Here is a 20,714-nt window from a genome sequence, read left to right on the forward strand (position 1 = left end):
GGCCCTTCGGCCCTCAATGTTGCGCCAACCTGTGAAACCAATCTGAAGCCCATCTAACCTATACTATTCCACTTTCATCTACATGTTTATCCAATGACCCTTAAAATGCCCTGAAAGTTGGCAAATCTACTACTGTTGCAGGCTGGGCAGTCCACACCGTTACTTCTCTCTGAGTAAAGAAACTACTTTTGACATCTGCCCTATATCTATCACGCACTCAATTTAAAGCTATGTCTCCTTGTGCTAGCCACCACCATCCAAGGAAAAAGGCTCTCATTGTCCACCTTATCTAATTCTTTGATCATCTTGTATGTCTCTATTAAGTCACCTCTTATCCTTTTTCTCTCTAAAGAAAACAGCTTCAAATCCCTCAGCCTTTCCTCATAAGACCTTCCTCCATATCAGGCAACGTCCCAGTAAATCTCCTCTATACCTTTTCCAATGATTCCACATCCTTCCTATAATGCAGTGATCAGAACTGTATGCAATACTCCAAGTGCAGCCACACCAGAGTTTTGTACAGCTGCCACATGACCTCATGGCTCCGAAACTCAGTCCCTCAACTAATAAAAGCTAACACACCATATGCTATCTTAACAATCCTATCAACCTAGATGGCAAATTTCAGGGATTTATGCTCATGGACAGCGAGATCTCTCTGCTCATCCACACTACATTAGCCTGGTACTCTGTATTCTTGTTACTCTTTCTGAAGTGAATCACCTCATCCTTTTTCACATTAAACTCCATTTGCAGCTTATCTATCCCTCTGCAACCTGCAACATCCTTCCACACTATCCAAAACTCCACCAACTTTAGTGTCATCTGCAAATTTATTAACCCATCCTTCTCTGCCCACATACAGGTCATTTATAAAAAATGACAAACAGCAGTGACCCCAAGACAGAATACAATACACAATACAGTACACAATAGCAACTGAACTCAGGATGAACATTTCCCATCAACCACTATCCTCTGTCTTCTTACAGCTAGCCAATTTGTGATCCAAACCATTAAATCATCCTCAATCCCATGCTTCTGAATTTTCTGCATTAGCCTACAGTGGGGAACCTTATTAAATGCTTTACTGAAATTCATATACACCACATCAACCGCTTTGCCATCATCCACCTGTTTGGTCACCATCTCAAACAAGTCAATAAGACTTGTGAGGCACAACCTACTCTTCACAAAACCATGTTGACAATCCCAATCAACTTATTCCTGTCTAGATGATTATAAATCCTATCTCTTATAACCGTTTACAAGATTTTACCCACAACCAAAGTGAAGTTCACTGGTCTATAATAACCAGGGCTGCCTCTGCCCCCCCTGCTCGAACAAAGGAACAACATTTGCTATCCTACAGTCATCTGACACTATTCTTGTAGACAATGATGACATAAAGATCAAAGCCAGAGTTCTGCAATCTCCTCACTAGCTTCTTAGAGAATCCTAGGATAAATCCCATTCAGCTCAGGGGACTTACCCATCTTGATACTTTCCAGAATTGCTAACACGTCCTCCTTATAAACCACAATCCCATCTAGTCTAAGATTGTATCGCGCTTTAAATCACACAACACCAGGTTATAGTCCAACAGGTTTAATTGGAAGCACTAGCTTTTGAAGTGCTGCTCCTTCATCAGGTGGTTGTGGAGTACACAATTGTAAGACACAGAATTTACAGCAAATTGCTATAAATTCTGTGTCTTACAAATGTGTTCTCCACAACCACCTGATGAAGGAGCAGTGCTCCGAAAGCTAGTGCTTCCAATTAAACCTGTTGGACTATAACCTGGTGTTGTGTGGATTTTTAACTTTTTACACCCCAGTCCAACACCAGCATCTCCAAATCAAGACTGTATCTCAGTATTATCCTGAACAACATTGACTTTTTCCTGTGAGAATACTGATGATCCTGTCTCTTCAGACTTCATGCACAACTTTCCAATACTGTCCTTGACTGGCCTTAATCTTACTCTAGTTGCTGTTTTATTCCTGACATACCTACAGAAAGCTTTAGGGTTTTCTTTGATCCAACCTGTCAAAGACTTCTCATGTCCCCTCCTGCCTCTTCTTAGCTCTCTCCTTCAGTCCTTCCTGGCTAACTTGTAACTCTGAAGCATCCTAGCTGAGCCTTCTCATCTTTACATAAGCCTCCTTCTTCCTCTTGACAAGAGATGGCTGCCACATTTACTTCAAAAGGGTGACTACGGTTCAAAATTAATTTAAGGACTTTTGGATGTTTCTAAAGGGCATAAATAGAGGCATTGTGAAATCTACCAACTTAAAAGTTAGGGGCTATTATTACAGTACAGTGAAAGCCATCTAGACTTCTCATTTCAAATCTTATAATTTTTTAAAAATCTAATATCTTATACAGTTGTACTTAACAGTCCCAGTCTGCATTGCTGCTATCATGACTAAAAAGGATTCTTTCCTCTTGACCAACAAAAATAGTTTGAGTACAATTAAAGAATGTCCCTAGTTTCACTAATAAATATTTTACATGTTAATAGATTATTTCTCTATTTGGTGTTTAAATGAAGTGATTTAAGTGCCTAAATATATCCAACAATTTCCAACAATGTTCAGACTTTATTTATGCACTAGGATACAGTTTGCAAATGCTACACATTGTATTGATACTGTGAATAACAAAAATTTCTAAGTTGACTCCAAAAATGTCTTAATGCTGAGCAATTCATGACATTATTCAAATAATGTGGGAGGATGGACTTCAGCTTTGCAATGTATGATAGAAAAATGTCGAACCATTTAAAGAAGTGTTCCATTACTTCATTACAAAGAATGACAAAGTTTTGGCAGAAACAAGTCATTCTGCCCAACATTGTTCCATGTGAACCTCTTCTAACTCACTTCACCTTAGCCAGTTGACATTACCTTCTATTCCTTTTCCCCTTGTATATTTATCTAGCTTCCCATTAATTACAAGGAAATCTAATCACTCTCTGGCATTATACATAACACAAAGGATGGTTAGGTACACCTGACAAACTTGTACATTGTTCAAATTTGTCTATGTGAATTTAAGGTTCAGCCACAATTATAACTCTGACAAAAAAAACTTATCCCCAAAACATTATCACCATTTCTTAGATGCTAATGGATTTGCTGTGGATTGCCAAATTTTCTGGTATATTTTTGTTTTTGTTAACTTATAATCTTGTTAGATTGCACATAAATTGAAGAAAATCCATGAGGGACATTAGATGCAGTATATATAGTGAGACTGAAATAAAACTTAAAAGCAGCAAAATAAGTTTCAATTTCCTTACAAATAGACATATTCAAATTTCACATTTTCATCAGTGTTCTAACATTTGCAATGACTCTCCAATTAACCTTTAATGATTGTAACTTTTCCGGCCCAAGAATGGAAACAGTAAAACAGAATTTAAGAAATGGTGTTAAAATGTTCCACAATGATAAATTGATAATAAAATTGGAAATATTTACTTTTCCACTTCTAATGATGCCACCCTGGCTAGAAAGTTACTGGGGACAAATCCTTCTTTGCCAGAAACCAATGAAATTGCCTTCCACCAATCTCCTTGTCTGAAAAAAAAGGATAGTTCAGTCATTTTTGGAATTATTATGAAAACATTGAAATGCGTAATAATAGTTAATTCATCTATGAAAGTAATGTCAATATTATCTTTTCACAGTCTTAATATTTGCAACAGATATCTTGCTGTAATTTATTGTGTATTTTTGTAAAAAAAAGGACATCATTTAAAACATTAAGTAAATATCTGAGGGTGTTATATTTATGCCAAAAATCTTTATGTTTGTTCTTCAAGCCTCCCCAGTTAAGGCATGTTTAATTCACTTGACTTCACTGTGAGTTGCCATGCAAACTGATATTTTATAAAATTTATTGCACATGATACATCAATACATGCGCAGGAGGGCTCTTGAGGTTAGTGCCAAACATCACTGTCCTTCCTCTATTTCCTATTTTCTCTCAATTTAGCATTTTATATTTAATCTCTCAACAGTAAAGTGCTCTGGGTGCTTAACCTTCACAAGGAAACTAAAACACTGCAAAGTAACAAGTCAACAGTAAAGTCAACAGTCATAAGTAAACTACACTTTTTTTTTCTGAGAATCTAAACTTAAGCTTTAGAGATGCACACAACTGTGTAATTGGCAAATACATAGCAGCTCATATTTTTCTTTTAAAAAGTTGATAAATCTTGATCATGTACTGTTCAGTTCTTTAGGAAGTGTATTTAGGAAACATCAACCTTGCTGTTGTAAACTCACAGCAGGAACACAAGGACGGACAACACAGAATAGGAAATTGTCACAGCAATGCAAGCTTCCAACACCAAGGTCCGAGTTTATTGTTGATGCACAGCAGATGCAGTTTGCTGTTTTCTGTGTTGGATTATATGTGATCATGGTGTAAGTGAATCTGATGCTAGCAGCAAGATGTAGGAATAAGATGCCTCATCACCTTCTCTTGAGATTCACCTTGATCTTCTTCACCTGAGGGTGGCATGGTAGCTCAGTGGTTAGCACTAACGCCTCACAATGTCAGAGGTCCAGGTTCAATTCCAGCCTTGCGTGACTGCACAGAGTTTGTATATTCTCCCCATGTCTGAATGGGCTCCCTTTGGGCGCTTCAGTTTCCTCCCATAGTCCAAAGATGTATAGGTTAGTGGCTTTGCCATGCAAAATTGCCCATAGTGTCCAGGGATGTGCAGGCTAGGAGGATTAACCACAGGAAATGCAGAATTTGGGGGTGGGTCCGGGTGGGATGTGGTATCAATGGACTGAATGGCCTGCTTCCGCACTGTAGGGACTCTGTGCTTGGGAAGAATGACATATTATATGGGGTTTATTTTCTAGTCTTAAGCATTTAGATTAAATGAACTGCAGATCCATACAGGAAGGATTCATCCTTCCCAAACTACTTTCCATTAGAACACCTTTTAGATTAGATTACTTACAGTGTGGAAACAGGCCCTTCGGCCCAACAAGTCCACACCGACCCGCCGAAGCGACAACCCACCCATACCCCTACATATACCCCTTACCTAACACTACGGGCAATTTAGCGTGGCCAATTCACCTGACCCGCACATCTTTGGACTGTGGGAGGAAACCGGAGCACCCGGAGGAAACCCACGCAGACACGGGGAGAACGTGCAAACTCCACACAGTCAGTCGCCTGAGGCGGGAATTGAACCCAGGTCCCTGGCGCTGTGAGGCAGCAGTGCTAACCACTGTGCCACCGTGCCGCCCTACCTTTGTATAACAAAGCATTTCAGTCAATGACAGTAGCTATAAAACAAACGCATTCTTCTTAATTAATGTACTGATCTCAAAGATCAAATAGTTTTACCCAAAAGATCTTGAGATCTCCAGACATGGATGCCACCTTTGCCAAGATTACTTTCAATCTGCTGGTACACCAAGGAGATCTGCAGGCATCCAGCAACATTATTTCGTCATATCAGAGCAAACAATCAAGTCGAACAATTTTCAGTCAGTAAACCAGAAGGTTAATTGCATTGATTGTCTAAATTGTTTTATTAAATTTTAACAAGAGCGAACAATTAACTGGACTACACAAATTATACAAGTTGTTCTTTTATCACGTGCATTTCATCAGCATGCATTGGCTATAATGCAATTGATGAATTGTGGACATTATTTAGACAACTCAAACTTTCTACTGAATCTATATTTGATTAGTGATCTTCTTCAGCTTGATGTTCTATAGTGTGAGGTTGCAGAGGAAGGTAACTGTCGTGTTATAGCAGAACAACCTGTAATCTGAAAGACCATAAACTTTAACAGAATTTAAAACAATCAAATTCTATCTTACTGGAAACACAATATGCACAGAGAGACACTTTATAAGTAGTTATAGCATAGCATTGTTGGTAAAAATCCAGTTACTCCTCAGTGATAAGAATTAAATTTTTGTGGGATATTTATTTGATATTGCAATGTCCAAGAGGAAGTTCTCATCAGTTTAATGATTTTTTAAAAATGATATCTGTGGGGATTTCATCAACATATACTGGGATGGAGGAAGGAATGGATTTTTGTGTTTAATTCAGTGCTCTTCATACTTTTTCCCACTGTGGCCATGTTCTGAGGCTTGAAAACAATTGCAATCCCTAAGTAAACAAGGGAGAGCAGGAAAAGACTTGCTAAAGCAGGTGGAAAGGAAGCTCAGTGATTGCTACTTCATGGCTCAGAACTGCATAATTTCAGTTCTCAACCCCCACTTTGGGAAACACTGCTTTAACTGTTCATGCACTGATACCAGAAGTTGTCAGTTTTCCAGTTGTAACAATGGCAACCATAGACAGTTTTGCTGATATTGCACAGCAAAATCTGGGCCAATATTTCTTCCATATTGTACTGGACAAATACTACATCCATAACTAATGCAGCAATATTGTCTGATAGCATTAGTAAAACTTCAGGAATATGCTAGCAGTAGCTTGAATTGCATGGAGTACCTCATATTAGAAAGGTGAAGGAATGGTGTCATCACCATTGTCTCTTCATTATCTAAGATGTGTTAAGGATTACATTCCAGAGACTTAGGAACAAGTTGCATCTATTTAACTAAAAAGAAACTTACTCTGTTATGATGATAAGTTGTTCACCTTTCTTTAATCTTAGATCACGTTCACTTGTTGGTTCATAGTCATACAATGCTATAACTCTCTTTTCAGCTGGAAGAAAGACCATAAAATTGAGTTACTGCTTCACTGGTAAACAATTCTATTATCCAGTTTGTTAAGAAAATTTCTTTATCTTCTGAAAGCTCCCTTGACATCTCATAAGGAGTTCTCCCATGCCTCACTACTCCACACTTTTAGATTAGATTACTTACAGTGTGGAAACAGGCCCTTCGGCCCAACAAGTCCACACCGACCCGCTGAAGCGCAACCCACCCATACCCCTACATATACCCCTTACCTAACACTATGGGCAATTTAGCATGGCCAATTCACCTAACCCGCACATTTTTGGACTGTGGGAGGAAACCGGAGCACCCGGAGGAAACCCATGCAGACACGGGGAGAACGTGCAAACTCCACACAGTCAGTCACCTGAGTCGGGAATTGAACCCAGGTCCCTGGCGCTGTGAGGCAGCAGTGCTAACCACTGTGCCACCGTGCCGCCCTAACCCTAGGTTGTTACAAACTTTCCGCACGAGCAAAATTAAACAAAGAATGACAACTTGGAAATTTGGTGGTGGTAAGTTAATGAAAGTATCAACAAAAATCACACTTATAACATTCAATCAGATGTTGAAATGAATATTTTAAGGGATTCACTTCATGAAAAATGATTGTCGTGTTTTATTTTCACCCCCACAAGCTTTGTTCTCCAATTTATTTATTTATTCAACTTATTATTCAATTTATTCAACAAATGTCAGATCATTTCCTGATGATGTCATTTCCAATTCTAGCACCAAAACAATTGAATTGGAGAATGTCAGTACTATCATGAGGGCATTTTGGTGTTAACCCTAATATAATAGTCATGGCACTGAAGTTTACCAAGAGATAGTGCAAGGACAAGCCTTAAATCAAATAAATGCAGTTTAAGAGTTTTGGAGCTGAATCTTATGTTTGTTTGGCTAAAAAAAGTATAAGTTGTGTCGAGTTTCTTTTTCTCAGGAAATTCTGCCATAAGGCCTAGCAAGTTTTCTCACCATAACTTACAAACATGCTGTCTTCAATATCAACCTCACACTTAGGCTATCCATCATGTCTGACTCTGGCCCCAACCTGCCACACTATTCCCAAGACAGCTCACTAGTCAGGGGATATTTGCCAAATGGCTGGCATCCCTTATGCCTCTGTCATCTTCAAAAAGCTGCTATGACCACCCCCAGGGGAGTAATAATATTCCAAAGCTGCCTCACTTAGTCATGGACTGATTCTGAACATGTTTGACAAGGTGATAATGGCACTGTGATGCTCTGACAAGAGGTTTGGTGGATTGGCCATGCTAAATTGCCCACAGTGTCCAGGAATCTGTAGGTTAGGTAAATTAGCCATAGGAAATATAGGGTTACAGGGATAGGGTAGGGGAATGGATCTGGATGGGATGCTCTTCAGAGAGTTGTTGTGGGCTCGATAGGTTGAATGGCCTGCTTTCACACTGTAGGGATTCTATGATTCTATGACGAGGACCTGGAGGTCCTGGTGGAGGGGTGATGGAGAGGACAGTTGTCCAACTCTAGTAAAATGAGCAGAGGAGGCAACGCTACCAAACCCTAACATTGTGGTCTGAGGTCACCCACCTAGGTCAATTCCATCTCGACTACACAACAGTACCATGAGAAAGACTTCACTGCTGTGCCAGGTTAAGTTCCACCCTCTTCGCTCTGCCATCTCAGATTCAATATATGTCTGTTATTGTAACCACCTTCCGTCAACGTTCATGCTTTGCAATTCTCACTGTAGCCTGCAATGTCATCTCTCTCCCGCAATCACCCACTACCACATAGCACTTTCCACACCACTAACTCTGCACAGACTTTGCACCAGCAGGGTCACCATCTCTGAGATGAAACATCTGCACGCTCCCGACCCCACCTCCTCGACATCTGAGGATGTAAGTACCAAGGTCTCAGAGGGAGCATGGAAAAAGCTGCCTCCTGCAACCCTCTCCAATGCAGATACTGGAAATAAAGACGAAACATTTAGAACCAGGAATGTGGAATCAAATCTGGTGAGCACCTTGCTGCGAAAGGTCTGCAATTGGGTGAAGAAGAAATGTCCCAGTCGACTGACATTGGAGGATTAGAAGACTGAAGGAGAACAGGCACTTGACCAGGAGAGGACCCTGTGCTGTTGGAAATCATGGATTTCATTCACACCAACAGGGAGGAACAGGAGGTGAAGTATAATGGCCCTTACTCCCCAGAAGCTGCAGGACTGCAGCAAGTCATGTGACTGTCTGCCCCGGTGGCAGCCATGGAGATCCAGGTCCAGCCCCACCTCTGAGTCAGCTGGAGAGGCATAAATGCTTGCACTTCATTGTGCCAGCATTGATCCTGAGGACTGATGGCATAGCAACAGGGAGAACGGGGAGCATGGCATGCACTCCAAATGACCCTTCCTCACAAGTAGACAGGTTAATGCCAAAAGGTACCCAGTCAGCAGGAGGAACCACATATAGGCCCCTCAGAAGAGTCCAATCTGGATTTTTCACTTCTCTATTTTTCTAACAACTGTAGCTTAAGAAGCTGTATCTAGGGATCTTTGTTTCAAAGATGGTGCCGTAAGCGGCAACTTGTACATTTTTCACTGTACTCATTTGAGTACATGGGACAATAAAGCTAATTCTAATTCTAAAATTGAAGAGGTGGCTAAGACATTGACCTTCAAACTGCCTGCCATTTTGACCTTTGAAAGTTAGTGCTGAGGTGGGTCAACTTGCATCTGGCAATCACTACTGGGATCACCCATCCAAACCTTCAGGCCCAACACGTTCTACTGCAGCTTGCTATGGAACATGGGAGTATACTAAGATGTGGTATGGAAAGGAGAGGCAAACAAAAATTCACTGAGGGCACTTTAATGGCATGGATAACAGTGCACTGTGTGCTACTTGGCACTTTTTTGCACTTCCTCATATGACATCCCTGCTATTTTGTGGCCTCAGTGTCCAAAGATGTTCTGATATGAATGACTTGGTCAGTGATGTCATGGCCTGGAGTTGCAATATAAATAAATGGGGATGATGATTAGAATAGCCAGGGAATAGAGACCCCACTGGGGTTCTGTGTAGTGCATGGTCAGTGTGCCATGTTCTTTCCCATTGAAAGCCCTAACATTGTTTATTCTTGCAGCACACACCGTCACAGGTCAAGCCAGTAATCCTGTCAGTGCAAATGTAATTGCAGCCATTTCTTTCATCAATGCACACTTTCAATTTCCAACAGAGTGAAAGGCCATATTGAGCACTGCTCAGCCAGTGGCTCCAACCACCTTGTTTAATGTGTTCATTAGCCCAAGAACTGTCAAACCTCCTTCTTTGTAGCCCTTCCTATAAGCCCCCCTTGCCACCAAATCTCCCCAAACCACAAGCACATTTTACTCCTAATTTCTGCAGACAGAGCTACAGAACTGATCAAGATCCACTACCCAGACTTCAGAGACATTGACTCTCTTCATCAAGGCCACTGCAACTGGAAGCTTTACCATAGTCAATCTCCTGGACTGGTATCAGAGAGTGCCCTTGACTTACAGTACCAGGACCCCTTGACTGATGGGTCCCTCCGTGAACTTTGATTAGGACTACATCAAGACTTTGGGACATCACTGGGTGTTTGCTGTTCATGCTGTTTGTTTGCTGTGTAAGCTACTGGCCACATTTTGCAGGTGTGAGATTGACGTAGCAATGTGCCATATGGTAAAATATCTAACCCCTCTCCCCTGTGACTGAAAGTAACCAACTGGCAGGGCAAGCTAGCTGGTTGTGTGACTGTGCTATTTGGCATGGCATGGAAAAGCACAGTGTGAACATGCAGATCAGTGTTAAGTGAGTGAGTGCTAAGAGAGCAAACCTGCAGCTCTGATGTGTAGCCTAGTTCCATCCATGAGCTGGATATCTCTTTCTGTGTACAAAGCATCCCTGCTGCACCCTCTCAATGCTAGTTGCTAGCGCATCCTGCAATACAAGTCTGTCATTCCAGAGTGTCCTGTCAGTATATCAGAAAAATGCCATGATGGTCATGAGGGGTTAGTGAATACAGATTGCCAATTTCCTTGAATAAAAGATGAATGTTGCTGATGACCGCATAGGTCAGCCACATGATGTTCTTTGTTTGAACATATGACTGAGGTCCTTTGAAGAATGCAGCAAGCTGAATCCACCAGGAAGACACTCTGGTTTCCATGCCTGCTTTATCAATGTCTCGCTTGTAGAAATCTGAATATTAATGAGGTAAGTTGGGTCATCAATAAGGTACTTAACAAGCTATAACCCCCTTAATTAGTAACTCTCCAATGCCTAACAAGAAATTAGCAACAACTCTTGTCAAATACTAAAAACGTTACATGAGGTGTTCCTGACGTCAAGATAGGCCTTGCCAGACTTCTTGTCCAGATCTGCCCCATATCTCACTAGAGCCCATATCTGCCCCATATTTCATTATAGCCCATATCATTCAAACTCCTGTAAGATTCTGCCCATGATTATTGAAAGCTGAAGAAATGAAATTTCTGCTTTGAATGAATTGCATTCAAAATGCAAATTAAGATGGGCTAATTACATTTCAAGTACCCACTAACTGGGTGGCATGGTGACACAATGGTTAGCCCTGCTGCCTCACAGCGCCAGAGACCTGGGTTCAATTCCCACCTCAGGCAACTGTCTGTGTGGAGCTTGCACATTCTCCCGTGTCTGTGTGGATTTCCTCCAGGTGCTCTGGTTTCCTCGCACAGTACAGAAATGTGCAGGTTAGGTGAATTGGCCATGCTGGATTGCCCGTAGATTTAGGTGCATTAGTCAAAGGGAAATGGGTCTGGGTGGGTTGCTCTTCGGAGAGTCGGTGTGGACTTGTTGGGCCAAAGGGCCTGTTTCCACACTGTAAGTAATCTAATCTATATTCTGCAATTATACGAAGGGCCTGTTTCCACACTGTAAGTAATCTAATCTAATCTAAACATAACATATTCTATGAACCAGAGCAATTAAATGTATAGATGTAATTAAACTTGTAAAAATGACTGAGTAATAGTTTGCCTTCCCAAACTAATGAATTCTGAGGTATTCTAAATCTTCAAGCTGGTGCATATGCACTTAGTCCTTAAAAAAACCTTAAAGGTTCACAGGAAAGAGAAGAACAAGTGATTTCAGATGTAACTTTGATTTTGTTTCTCTAATCTTTCGTGCTGACTTTGTTGACTTCTGTCCTGATTGTGCTAATGGAAACAAACAGAAATATGTCCACTCAGCCTTCAGAAAGCTAGTCCAGCACACTGTCACAGGAAGTTCAGTGGAAATCCATCAGAAAGGCCAGAATTCAATATAATTATAGACTTAGAATCATAAGAAATAAGAGGAGTAAAGTATTCAGGACTTTGAGAATGTTCTACCATTCAATGATACCTTGGCTGATTTGATTACAGCCTAATACAACTTTCCTGCATGTCCCCCCTTAACACTTGGCTCCCCTGTCAATGAAAAATCTGTTTAACTCAGTCTTGAATGTACATATTCTATGACCCAGCTTTTACTGCTCTCTGGGAAACAGATTACCATTAAACACTGACAACAATCCAGTGGTGAAATTCCTCCTTTGTTCCATCTCAAATGGGAAGGCACTTATTTTCTCCTGTTCACATTTCAACATTCCACCAGGAAACTTTCCACCATAAAACATCTCTCTGCTTCTCATCTGTCAAGATTCCTCAGAATCTTATATTTCAATAATATCAGCTCTGATGCGTCAAAACTCTCCTGAGAATGCATCCAGCCTGTGTAACCTTTAAGGCAAGTCCATCATCTGAGGAATCTGTCTAGTGAGCTTTCTCTAATTCCATGTCAAGTCTATCCCTTTGGAAGTATGGAGATGAAAGTTGACACAGCACTATAAGTGTGGCCATACCAATGTCCTGCACAGCTGTAGCAAGACTTCCAACTTTTATTCTCCATCCCCTTGTGATAAAGACCAACATTCCATTTCCTAATTGCTTGCTCTATCTACGTGCTGATGTTTTGGTGATGTATGTTCAGGGATAACCTGATCCCTCTGTACTGCAATATCGTCTCTATTTAAATAATATTCTGCTTTTGTATTCTTCCTATGAAACCAGGCAACCTTATATCTTCCTACATTAAGTTCCATCTGCTTGTGACCATGTTCTATTTGGGTTTGTAAAGGATAAAAGCCAAGATAAGTGAGCTCAGCCTGTCAGGTAGTGGAGTCAGCAGTGATAGCTGATACACCAGATGCATATCAAACTGTTGAACATTGGATCTGAAAATTATTTTATTCGATCAGGGATATGGACTGTGTTTGCTTGGCCAGCATTTATTTCCCATGCATAGTGGCATTGAGAAGGTGGTGATGGGCTGCCTTCTTGAACAACTACAGACCATTTGCTGTAGGAACACCCACAGTGATATTGGGGAGGGAATTCCAGGATTTTGATCCAGTGACAGTGAAACAATGGCAATGTATTTCCCAGGTAGGGTGGTCAGTGGTTTGGAAGGGACTTTGCTCATCATGATGTAATGTATTTGTCGCTCTTGTGCTTCTAGATCCAAAGTAGTCGTCGTAGACTTGGAAGGTGCTGTCTCAGGAGCCTTGGTGAAGTTCTCCTGGCTGAAATTATGCAGAAAGCCTCTAAAGAAGTCCTTGAAATCAGGTTGCAGATGTCACTTCTACTTCACTGACAAAGTAAGCCACCGGGAGCAGTTTTCAGCACCCTTTCGTTTGCACATTAACCTTTGGACAGATCAACTGCACTAACAAAAACTGAAAGAACTGTGTGCTGGAAATTAGAAACAAAAATGGATATTGCTGGAAAAGCTCAACATCTGGCAGCATCTATGAAGAGAAATCAGAGTTAATGGTTTGTGTCTAATTCTGACCTGAAACATTAACCCTGATTTCTCTGTACAGATTCTGCCAGAACTGATGTGCGGTTTCTGTTTTTGTTGGCTTCACTAACAGCAAGCACCTTATATACAACCTCAATGGTCAGCTGTCATTGATACAGAGAGCAAGGACTTTGTCCTGACCCCATGGAAATTAATGGAGTCAGAGGTGCAGGACCCACACTTGCATATCTCCACACTTAGAATAGGATGCACCAAGTAGGATATAATAATTTAAATGCATGTTGCTATTTTTATAAAGATCATTGCAGACAAACAAAAGAAGGAGAAAAAATAAATGTGAAATTGGGAAAGAATGATCAGGGAGAGCTCGCAGTGCTCAGATTACACCTAACCCTTCGCTTTTTGAGACACCCAAGATTGCAAGAGAGCTCTTGTGAAAACCTAACTTCATGACCCAGCTGCTCCAGAATTATAACACTTCTGAACAGGATGATTTTTTAAAAAAATTGTACAAGATTGTAAATGTAAGATAACCAAGGCACATAACCAATCATCAATGTTAATATTACTTACACATAAATCACCAAACAATAGTATTCCTTGCAATTAAAAGGCAGGGAATTACTACGATTCAGGGTACTGAACTGAATAAATGCGTCCAAGAATCCTGAAGCAATAAGTTTGTTTGGAGTGCTTCCTATAAAATAGTTTAATGACTATCACAGCAATACTTAATGATACAAAGAGTATTTGTTTTAATTTGTTTTCATTTTTTTCTGGATTGGCAGTGATTGCTGACCATGACATCAGGATTAATTTAAAGTATTTACTGATTATGATCAATATCTTCACACTGTCCTGCTATCACCAAACAACATTATCTTAAAACAAATGAAATTTGGCTAGTCCAATCGCAGGAAATTATTGGCATAACATTAAAAAACATTTGATGTTATCTATGAGATAGAACCATTAAATTATGCCTTAAAGTAAAACATTATGTTTCCAACATCATCAAAAGCAATCCAGCAAAATTGTGATGATTTATGTCATGGTGCAGATTCCCAAACCACTGCAGCATCTAAAAGAAGCTAGTCATGCATTTCACATCAGTTTTCCAGTCTGCATGACTGACTTTGCTAATCTCATTGACTTTTTTCAGTAGGAGAAAGTGAGGACTGCAGATGCTGGAGATCAGAGCTGAAAATGTGTTGCTGGAAAAGCACAGCAGGTCAGGCAGCATCCAAGGAACAGGAGATTCGACGTTTCGGGCATAAACCCGAAAGAAGGGCTGAAGAAGGGCTTATGTCCGAAACGTCGATTCTCCTGTTCCTTGGATGCTGCCTGACCTGCTGTGCTTTTCCAGCAACACATTTTCAGCGACTTTTTGCAGTAGCTGAATTTTACAATTCCACCTTATATAAGACAGATGGAAATATATTAAATTACGAATCAGTGTTTTGTACATTTGAAAGACAATATTTGAAGGACAATATTAGCAGATAATTTTCCAATGATAAACTTAACATAGCTGTAATCATAATGCAATAATATTTGCAAGGAGCACAAGTTTCATAAATATTGGGTGAAATTCCAGATCAGCTAACACCCACAACCCACACACTGTCCTCACATCTATTTCCAAGCATCTTGCAATAATTCCTGGTGAAGTTTCCAGTGCCTTACTGGCAATGGCCATCACACCAGGTTGCAAAGCTGATAATGGAGAGCTGGTTTCCCAGCAGCTCTTAGGTGCTCTATTCTACTAGGAAATAAATCTAATGTGAAACCATACCATGAGTGAAGATTATGACCAGCAAAAGGGAATAAATGCTGGAAGTTGAGCTACGTGTACAAGTTTAAGCAAGTAGGAGAGGGAGACATTGCTGTGTCTTGTTCTGGCCATTTGTGCAAGTGGCTGCTTTATGGTCAAAATACTGCTGGTTATATCCAGGAGCGGGCCGAGGGGATTACCAGGCTTTGTTGAGGAGGGCGAACAGCAACAAGGAAATGGTAAGGTAAGAGCTTTCTTTTTCCCTCAATCCACTAGTTGTTAAAGGTGCAGTTGACTGTTAAGTGCATGGCAAGGAATGAGAGAAGACTGATGAATTAAATTGTACTTATTTCAATGCAAGAGGCCTAACAGGTAAGGCAGATGAACTCAGGGAATATGGGACAGGGATATTATAGCTATTGCAGAAACATAATTGAGGGAGAGAATTGGCAGCTCAATGTTCCGAAGGATAGCTGCTATAGAAAGGATTGGGGGGGGGGGGGTTGCAAGAGAAGAAGGGAAGTGGTTTTTTTTGATTGTGGAAAACATGGCAGCAGTACTTAGACAGTATATTCCTGGGAGATCATCCAGTGAAGCTATATGGGTAGAACTGAGAAATAAGAAGTGGGTGATCACTTTGATGGGACTGACAGTCAGTGGGAAATTAAGGAGCAACTATGCAGGGAGATCACAGATGGCTATGAGAATAATAGGGTTGTAAGGTAGGGGATCTTAATTTTCTCAGAAAATAGACTGGGACTGCTATTGTGTTCAGGGCTGGGATGGGGAGGAATTTGTTAAGTGTGTTCAAGAAAACCTTCTCAATCATCATGTAGATGATCCTACTAGACAAAGGGAAAAACTCAACCACCTCATGGAAAATAAGGCAGGAGAAAAGATGTTAGTAGGAAAGACTTTGACACTAGTGACCATATGTGAATTGGTTTCAAAATTCTTATGGAAAAGGATAAGCGTGGTCCACATTTATAGTTATAAATTGGAGCAAGGGCAATTTTGATGATAATAGACAGGAACTTTCAAAAATTGTTTGGAAGAGGCTGTTGACAGGTAAACGGATGCCTGGCAAGTGGGCAGCTATCAAAAGCGGGATAATGAGAGTTCTCAGAGCCAGCATGTTCCTGTCAGTGTGAAGCGCAAGGCTGGCAGGAGTAGGGAATGTTATCTGGCTAGAGATATTGAGGCTCTGGTCAAGAAAAAGGAGTTGTATCAGTTATAAGCAGCTGGGATGAAGTGAATCCCTTGAGGAGAATAAGGAGTATAGGAGTACAATTGAGAGCAATCAGGAGAGTAAAAAGGCAACATGATGAGGTTTTGGCAAATAAAGTTAAGAAGAATTCAAAGAAGTTCTAAAAATATATTAATGGCAAAAGAGTAACTAGAGGGTGAATAGGTTCACTTAAAGAACAACAAGGCCATCTATGTGTAGAACCACAGGAGATAGCTGAGATCCTACAAGAGTAACTTGTAACATTGGTAAGAGTAACAGGCGACTGTCTATGTGGAGTTTACACATTCTTTCCGTGTCTGCGTGGGTTTCCTCCTGGTGCTCTGGCTTCCTTCCACAATCCAAAGATGTGCAGGTTAGGTGAATTGACCATGTTAATTTGCCCATAGTGTTCAGGGATGTGTAGATCAGGTGCATTAATCAGGGGTAAATATAGGATAATAGGGTAGGGAAATAGTTCTGGGTAGGTTACTCTTCGGAGGGTTGGTGTGGACTTGTTGGCCCAAAGAGCCTGTTTCCACACAGTAGGGATTCTATTCTATGGAATAGTATTTACTGTGGAGAAAGATACAGATGCGAGAGAACCCATGGAAGCAAATAGTGATATCTTGAATAGAGTCCACATATCAGACTAGTAGGTTCTGGAGGTCGTAAAATGCATAAAGTTAGATAAATCCCTTGGACCTGATCAAATGTATCCCAGGACATTATAGGAAGCTAGAGAAGAAATTGTAGGGCCCCTTGCACAGATATTTGTATTATCAACAGTCATGGGTGAGGTAGTAGAAGACTGAAGGGTGGCAATATTTAAGAAAAGCTGCAAGGAAAAGCCAGGGAACTACAGATTGGTGAGCCTAACACCACTAGAAAGTATATTGTTGGAGGGGATGCTGAGAGAAAGGACCTACATGCATTTGGAAAGGCAAGGACTGATTAGGGATAGTCAGCATGGCTTTGTGCATTGCAAATCATGTCTCACAAATTTGATTTAGTTTTTTGAAGAGGTGACCAACAAGATAAATGAAGGCAGAACCATAGACATTATCGGCATGACCTTTGGCAAGGCCTTTTTAAAGGTTCCAAATGGTGGACCGGTTAGTAAGGTTAGATCATATGGAATCCATAGAGAGCTGGCCAATTGGACACAACATTGGCTTGATGGTAAGAAGGTAAAAACAAGGACTGCAGATGCTGGAAACCTGATTCTAGATTAGAGTGGTGCTGGAAAAGCACAGCAGTTCAGGCAGCATCCGAGGAGCAGGAAAATCGACGTTTCAGGCAAAAGCCCTTCATCAGGAATAGAGGCAGAGTGCCTGCAGAGTGGAGAGATAAATGAGAGGAGGGTGGGGGTGGGGGAAAAGTAGCATAGAGTAAAATAGGTAAATGGGGGTGGGGATGGAGGTGATAGGTTAGAGAGGAGGGTGGGAGAAGGTAGCAAAGAGTACAATGGGTGAATGGGGGTAGGGATGAAGGTGATGGGTCAGAGAGGAGGGTGGAGTGGATAGGTGGAAAGGAAGACAGGCAGGTAGGACAAGTCATGGGGACAGTGCTGAGCTGGAATGGTTGATGGTAAGAGACAGAGATTGGTAGTTGAGTGCTGGTATTCAAACTGGAGGCCTGTGACCAGCAGTGTGTTGCAAGGATTGGTGATGAGTCCACTGTTGTTCATCATTTAAATAAATGACTTGAATGTGAATGTAGGAGGCACGGTTAGTAATTTTGCAGATGACATGGTATTGTGGACAGCAAAGATGGTTTGTAAGAGTGCAATGGGATTTTGATCAACTGGGCCAGTGAGCCAAGGAATGTCAGTTGGAATTTAATTCAGATAGATACGAGGTGTTACATTTTGGAAAGACAAACCAGGGCAGGACTTACACAGTTAAAGGTAGGGCCATAGGGTGTGTTGTCAAACAGACAGACGAGGGGTGCAGGTACATAGTTCCTTGAAAGAGGTGTCATGGATAGGGGGATGAAGACAATGTTTAACATACTTGCCTTCATCAGTCAGAGCACTAAGTACAGGAGATCAGACATCATGTTACAGTAATATAAGACATTGGTAAGGCCACATTTGGAGTACTACATACAATTCTGATTCCCCTGCTATTGAGAAGGGTATTATTAAACTGGAAAGGATATAAAAATGATTTACGAAGATGTTACCGAAACTGGATGGTTTTAGTTTTAAGGAGAGATAGGCTGGGACTTCTTTCCATGGAGCATACATGGCTGAGGGGTGAACTTATAAAGGTTTATTAAATCATAAGGGGCATGGATGAGGCAAATAGTCCAGGTCTTTTCCCAGCATAGGGAATTCCAAAACTAGAGAGCATAGGTTTAAGATGAGAGGAGATAGATTTAAAAGGGACCTGAGGGGCAACTTTTTCACACCCAGTGTGGTAATTATATGGCACAAGCTGCCTGAGGAAGTAGTAGATGCTAGCACAATTTAAAAGACATCTAGATAAGTACGTGGATTGGAAATGTTCAGAAGGATAGGGGCCAAATGCAGGCAAACGGGATGAGATCAGTTAAGAAACCCTAATCAGCATGGATGAGTTGGGCCGAAGGTCTGTTACTGAGTTGTATGACTGTATAATTCCTTGGGTCTAAGAGAATGTTTACCTTACAATTGAATTATGCTTCCCTGAGAAAGCAATGTAGGATTCCCACCAGTTCTCAAATTAGTGGGTGGGATCCCCATTGCCATTTTTATCTTCAATAGTAACCTCAACTACCCAGTGCACAAAGAAAGGAAAAACAATCTTACCCTGAGAGTGTTCGATTAATGAAGTCTGATTATTAAACTGCACCTGCAAAATAAGCAATTAGTTTAATAGGAGAGGTCCTCAGTAAAATTATTTTATATTAAAAGAAAGCAAAATAAACCAGAATCTCCAGGAGCACAATTGGTATTTCAGATACAAAATGGTAATGCAAAGTAACCTACAGGCAGTTATTGTAGTGCAAACTTATATCTAATGCTAAAACACTGACAGGCAAAAGTTAATCTAGTACTAAGGAAAAAAGAAAAAGAATTTGCATTTGTATAGCACTTTTCACAACCTCAGGATATCCTAAATTACTTTACAGTGAATGAAATACTTTTGTAATGAGCATACTGTTCTAATGCAGGAAATGTAGCAGCCATTTTTTCCACAAAAACATCCTACAAATAGCACTAGTATAATGAGTAGATCATCTGTTTAAGTGTGCTAGTTGAGAAATAAATATTGGTCAACACACTGGAGAAAGGTCCCATGCTCTTTTTAAAATAACACCACGACATATTTTACCAGAGAAAACAGCTTGTGCTGGTGTTGTGTTCAAATGACACAGATAGCATCTGAAACCTATAGTCTGCTGATTCAAAGCCAAAATTGCGACCAAGGCTAATACTTATTGAGGGTTTAGGCAGTTCACCTAAAAAAAGGTAAAATATCTTCTATTTTATCCAAAAAAAGATATTTCCTAAAATCTATGTTTGTAATGTAGAATGAAGAGAAGAGGGCCCCTATTTTATGCTGATCAAATATCTTCACTAGATTAAACAAAATGGTCATAGGGCTTCTTTCTTTCTCTTGGAGGAAAAAACAAATTTCTTCTGTTTTCCCAACCTCAGTCTAATTTCTGTGTAGCCTTTGTGTAGATTGGGCTGAGATGCAAACACACATGCACTCTGTCTGAGGTTGGAATCCCCATTTGCAAATGTCTTTTTATTTTTCTGTACTTTTGATTGTGGACTGAAATGCAAAAATAACTTTTTAAAACTAAGGGTTGCTGAAGGACAACTATATGTTTTTGAAAAGAAGCAAGCTGCACTGTTTACAGAGCTGCTGGTTCTTCTAGTAGACAAAATTACAGACCAAATGGAGCATAGGTGTGAACAAATGGAAATTCAGCCAGTAACAGATAGCTGATTGACATGTGGATTGTGGTCAGTTATTGTTGACAAAAGCCTTCCGCATGCCATCAACTATGTGATTGGTTTTCAGGTATCTGAACAGGTTGGGGCTATGAACGGGATTTCTACCAGCCTAGGAGCTGTGTCTGTTATTTGCAGTAAAAACTAAAAGCTGCTTAAAGAAGAAAGAAAAAC

At 40.6% G+C, this 20,714-nt stretch overlaps 1 protein-coding gene across 1 annotated transcript in view; it reads right to left on the reverse strand.

Moving 5' to 3' along the window:
* Positions 1-20,714, reverse strand: part of LOC132806709 (tyrosine-protein kinase Blk-like) — a 111,161-nt gene that overhangs the window by 51,817 nt on the left and 38,630 nt on the right. The window contains exons 3-5 of the mRNA XM_060821265.1: positions 19,386-19,428; positions 6,637-6,730; positions 3,486-3,584 (exon numbers count right to left, since the gene is read on the reverse strand). Of these exons, the coding sequence (XP_060677248.1) occupies positions 3,486-3,584; positions 6,637-6,730; positions 19,386-19,428 (236 nt within the window). The remainder of the gene's footprint in view (positions 1-3,485; positions 3,585-6,636; positions 6,731-19,385; positions 19,429-20,714) is intronic.

This window comes from Hemiscyllium ocellatum, chromosome 3, assembly GCF_020745735.1.
Source record: "Hemiscyllium ocellatum isolate sHemOce1 chromosome 3, sHemOce1.pat.X.cur, whole genome shotgun sequence".
Taxonomy (NCBI): Eukaryota; Metazoa; Chordata; class Chondrichthyes; order Orectolobiformes; family Hemiscylliidae; genus Hemiscyllium; species Hemiscyllium ocellatum.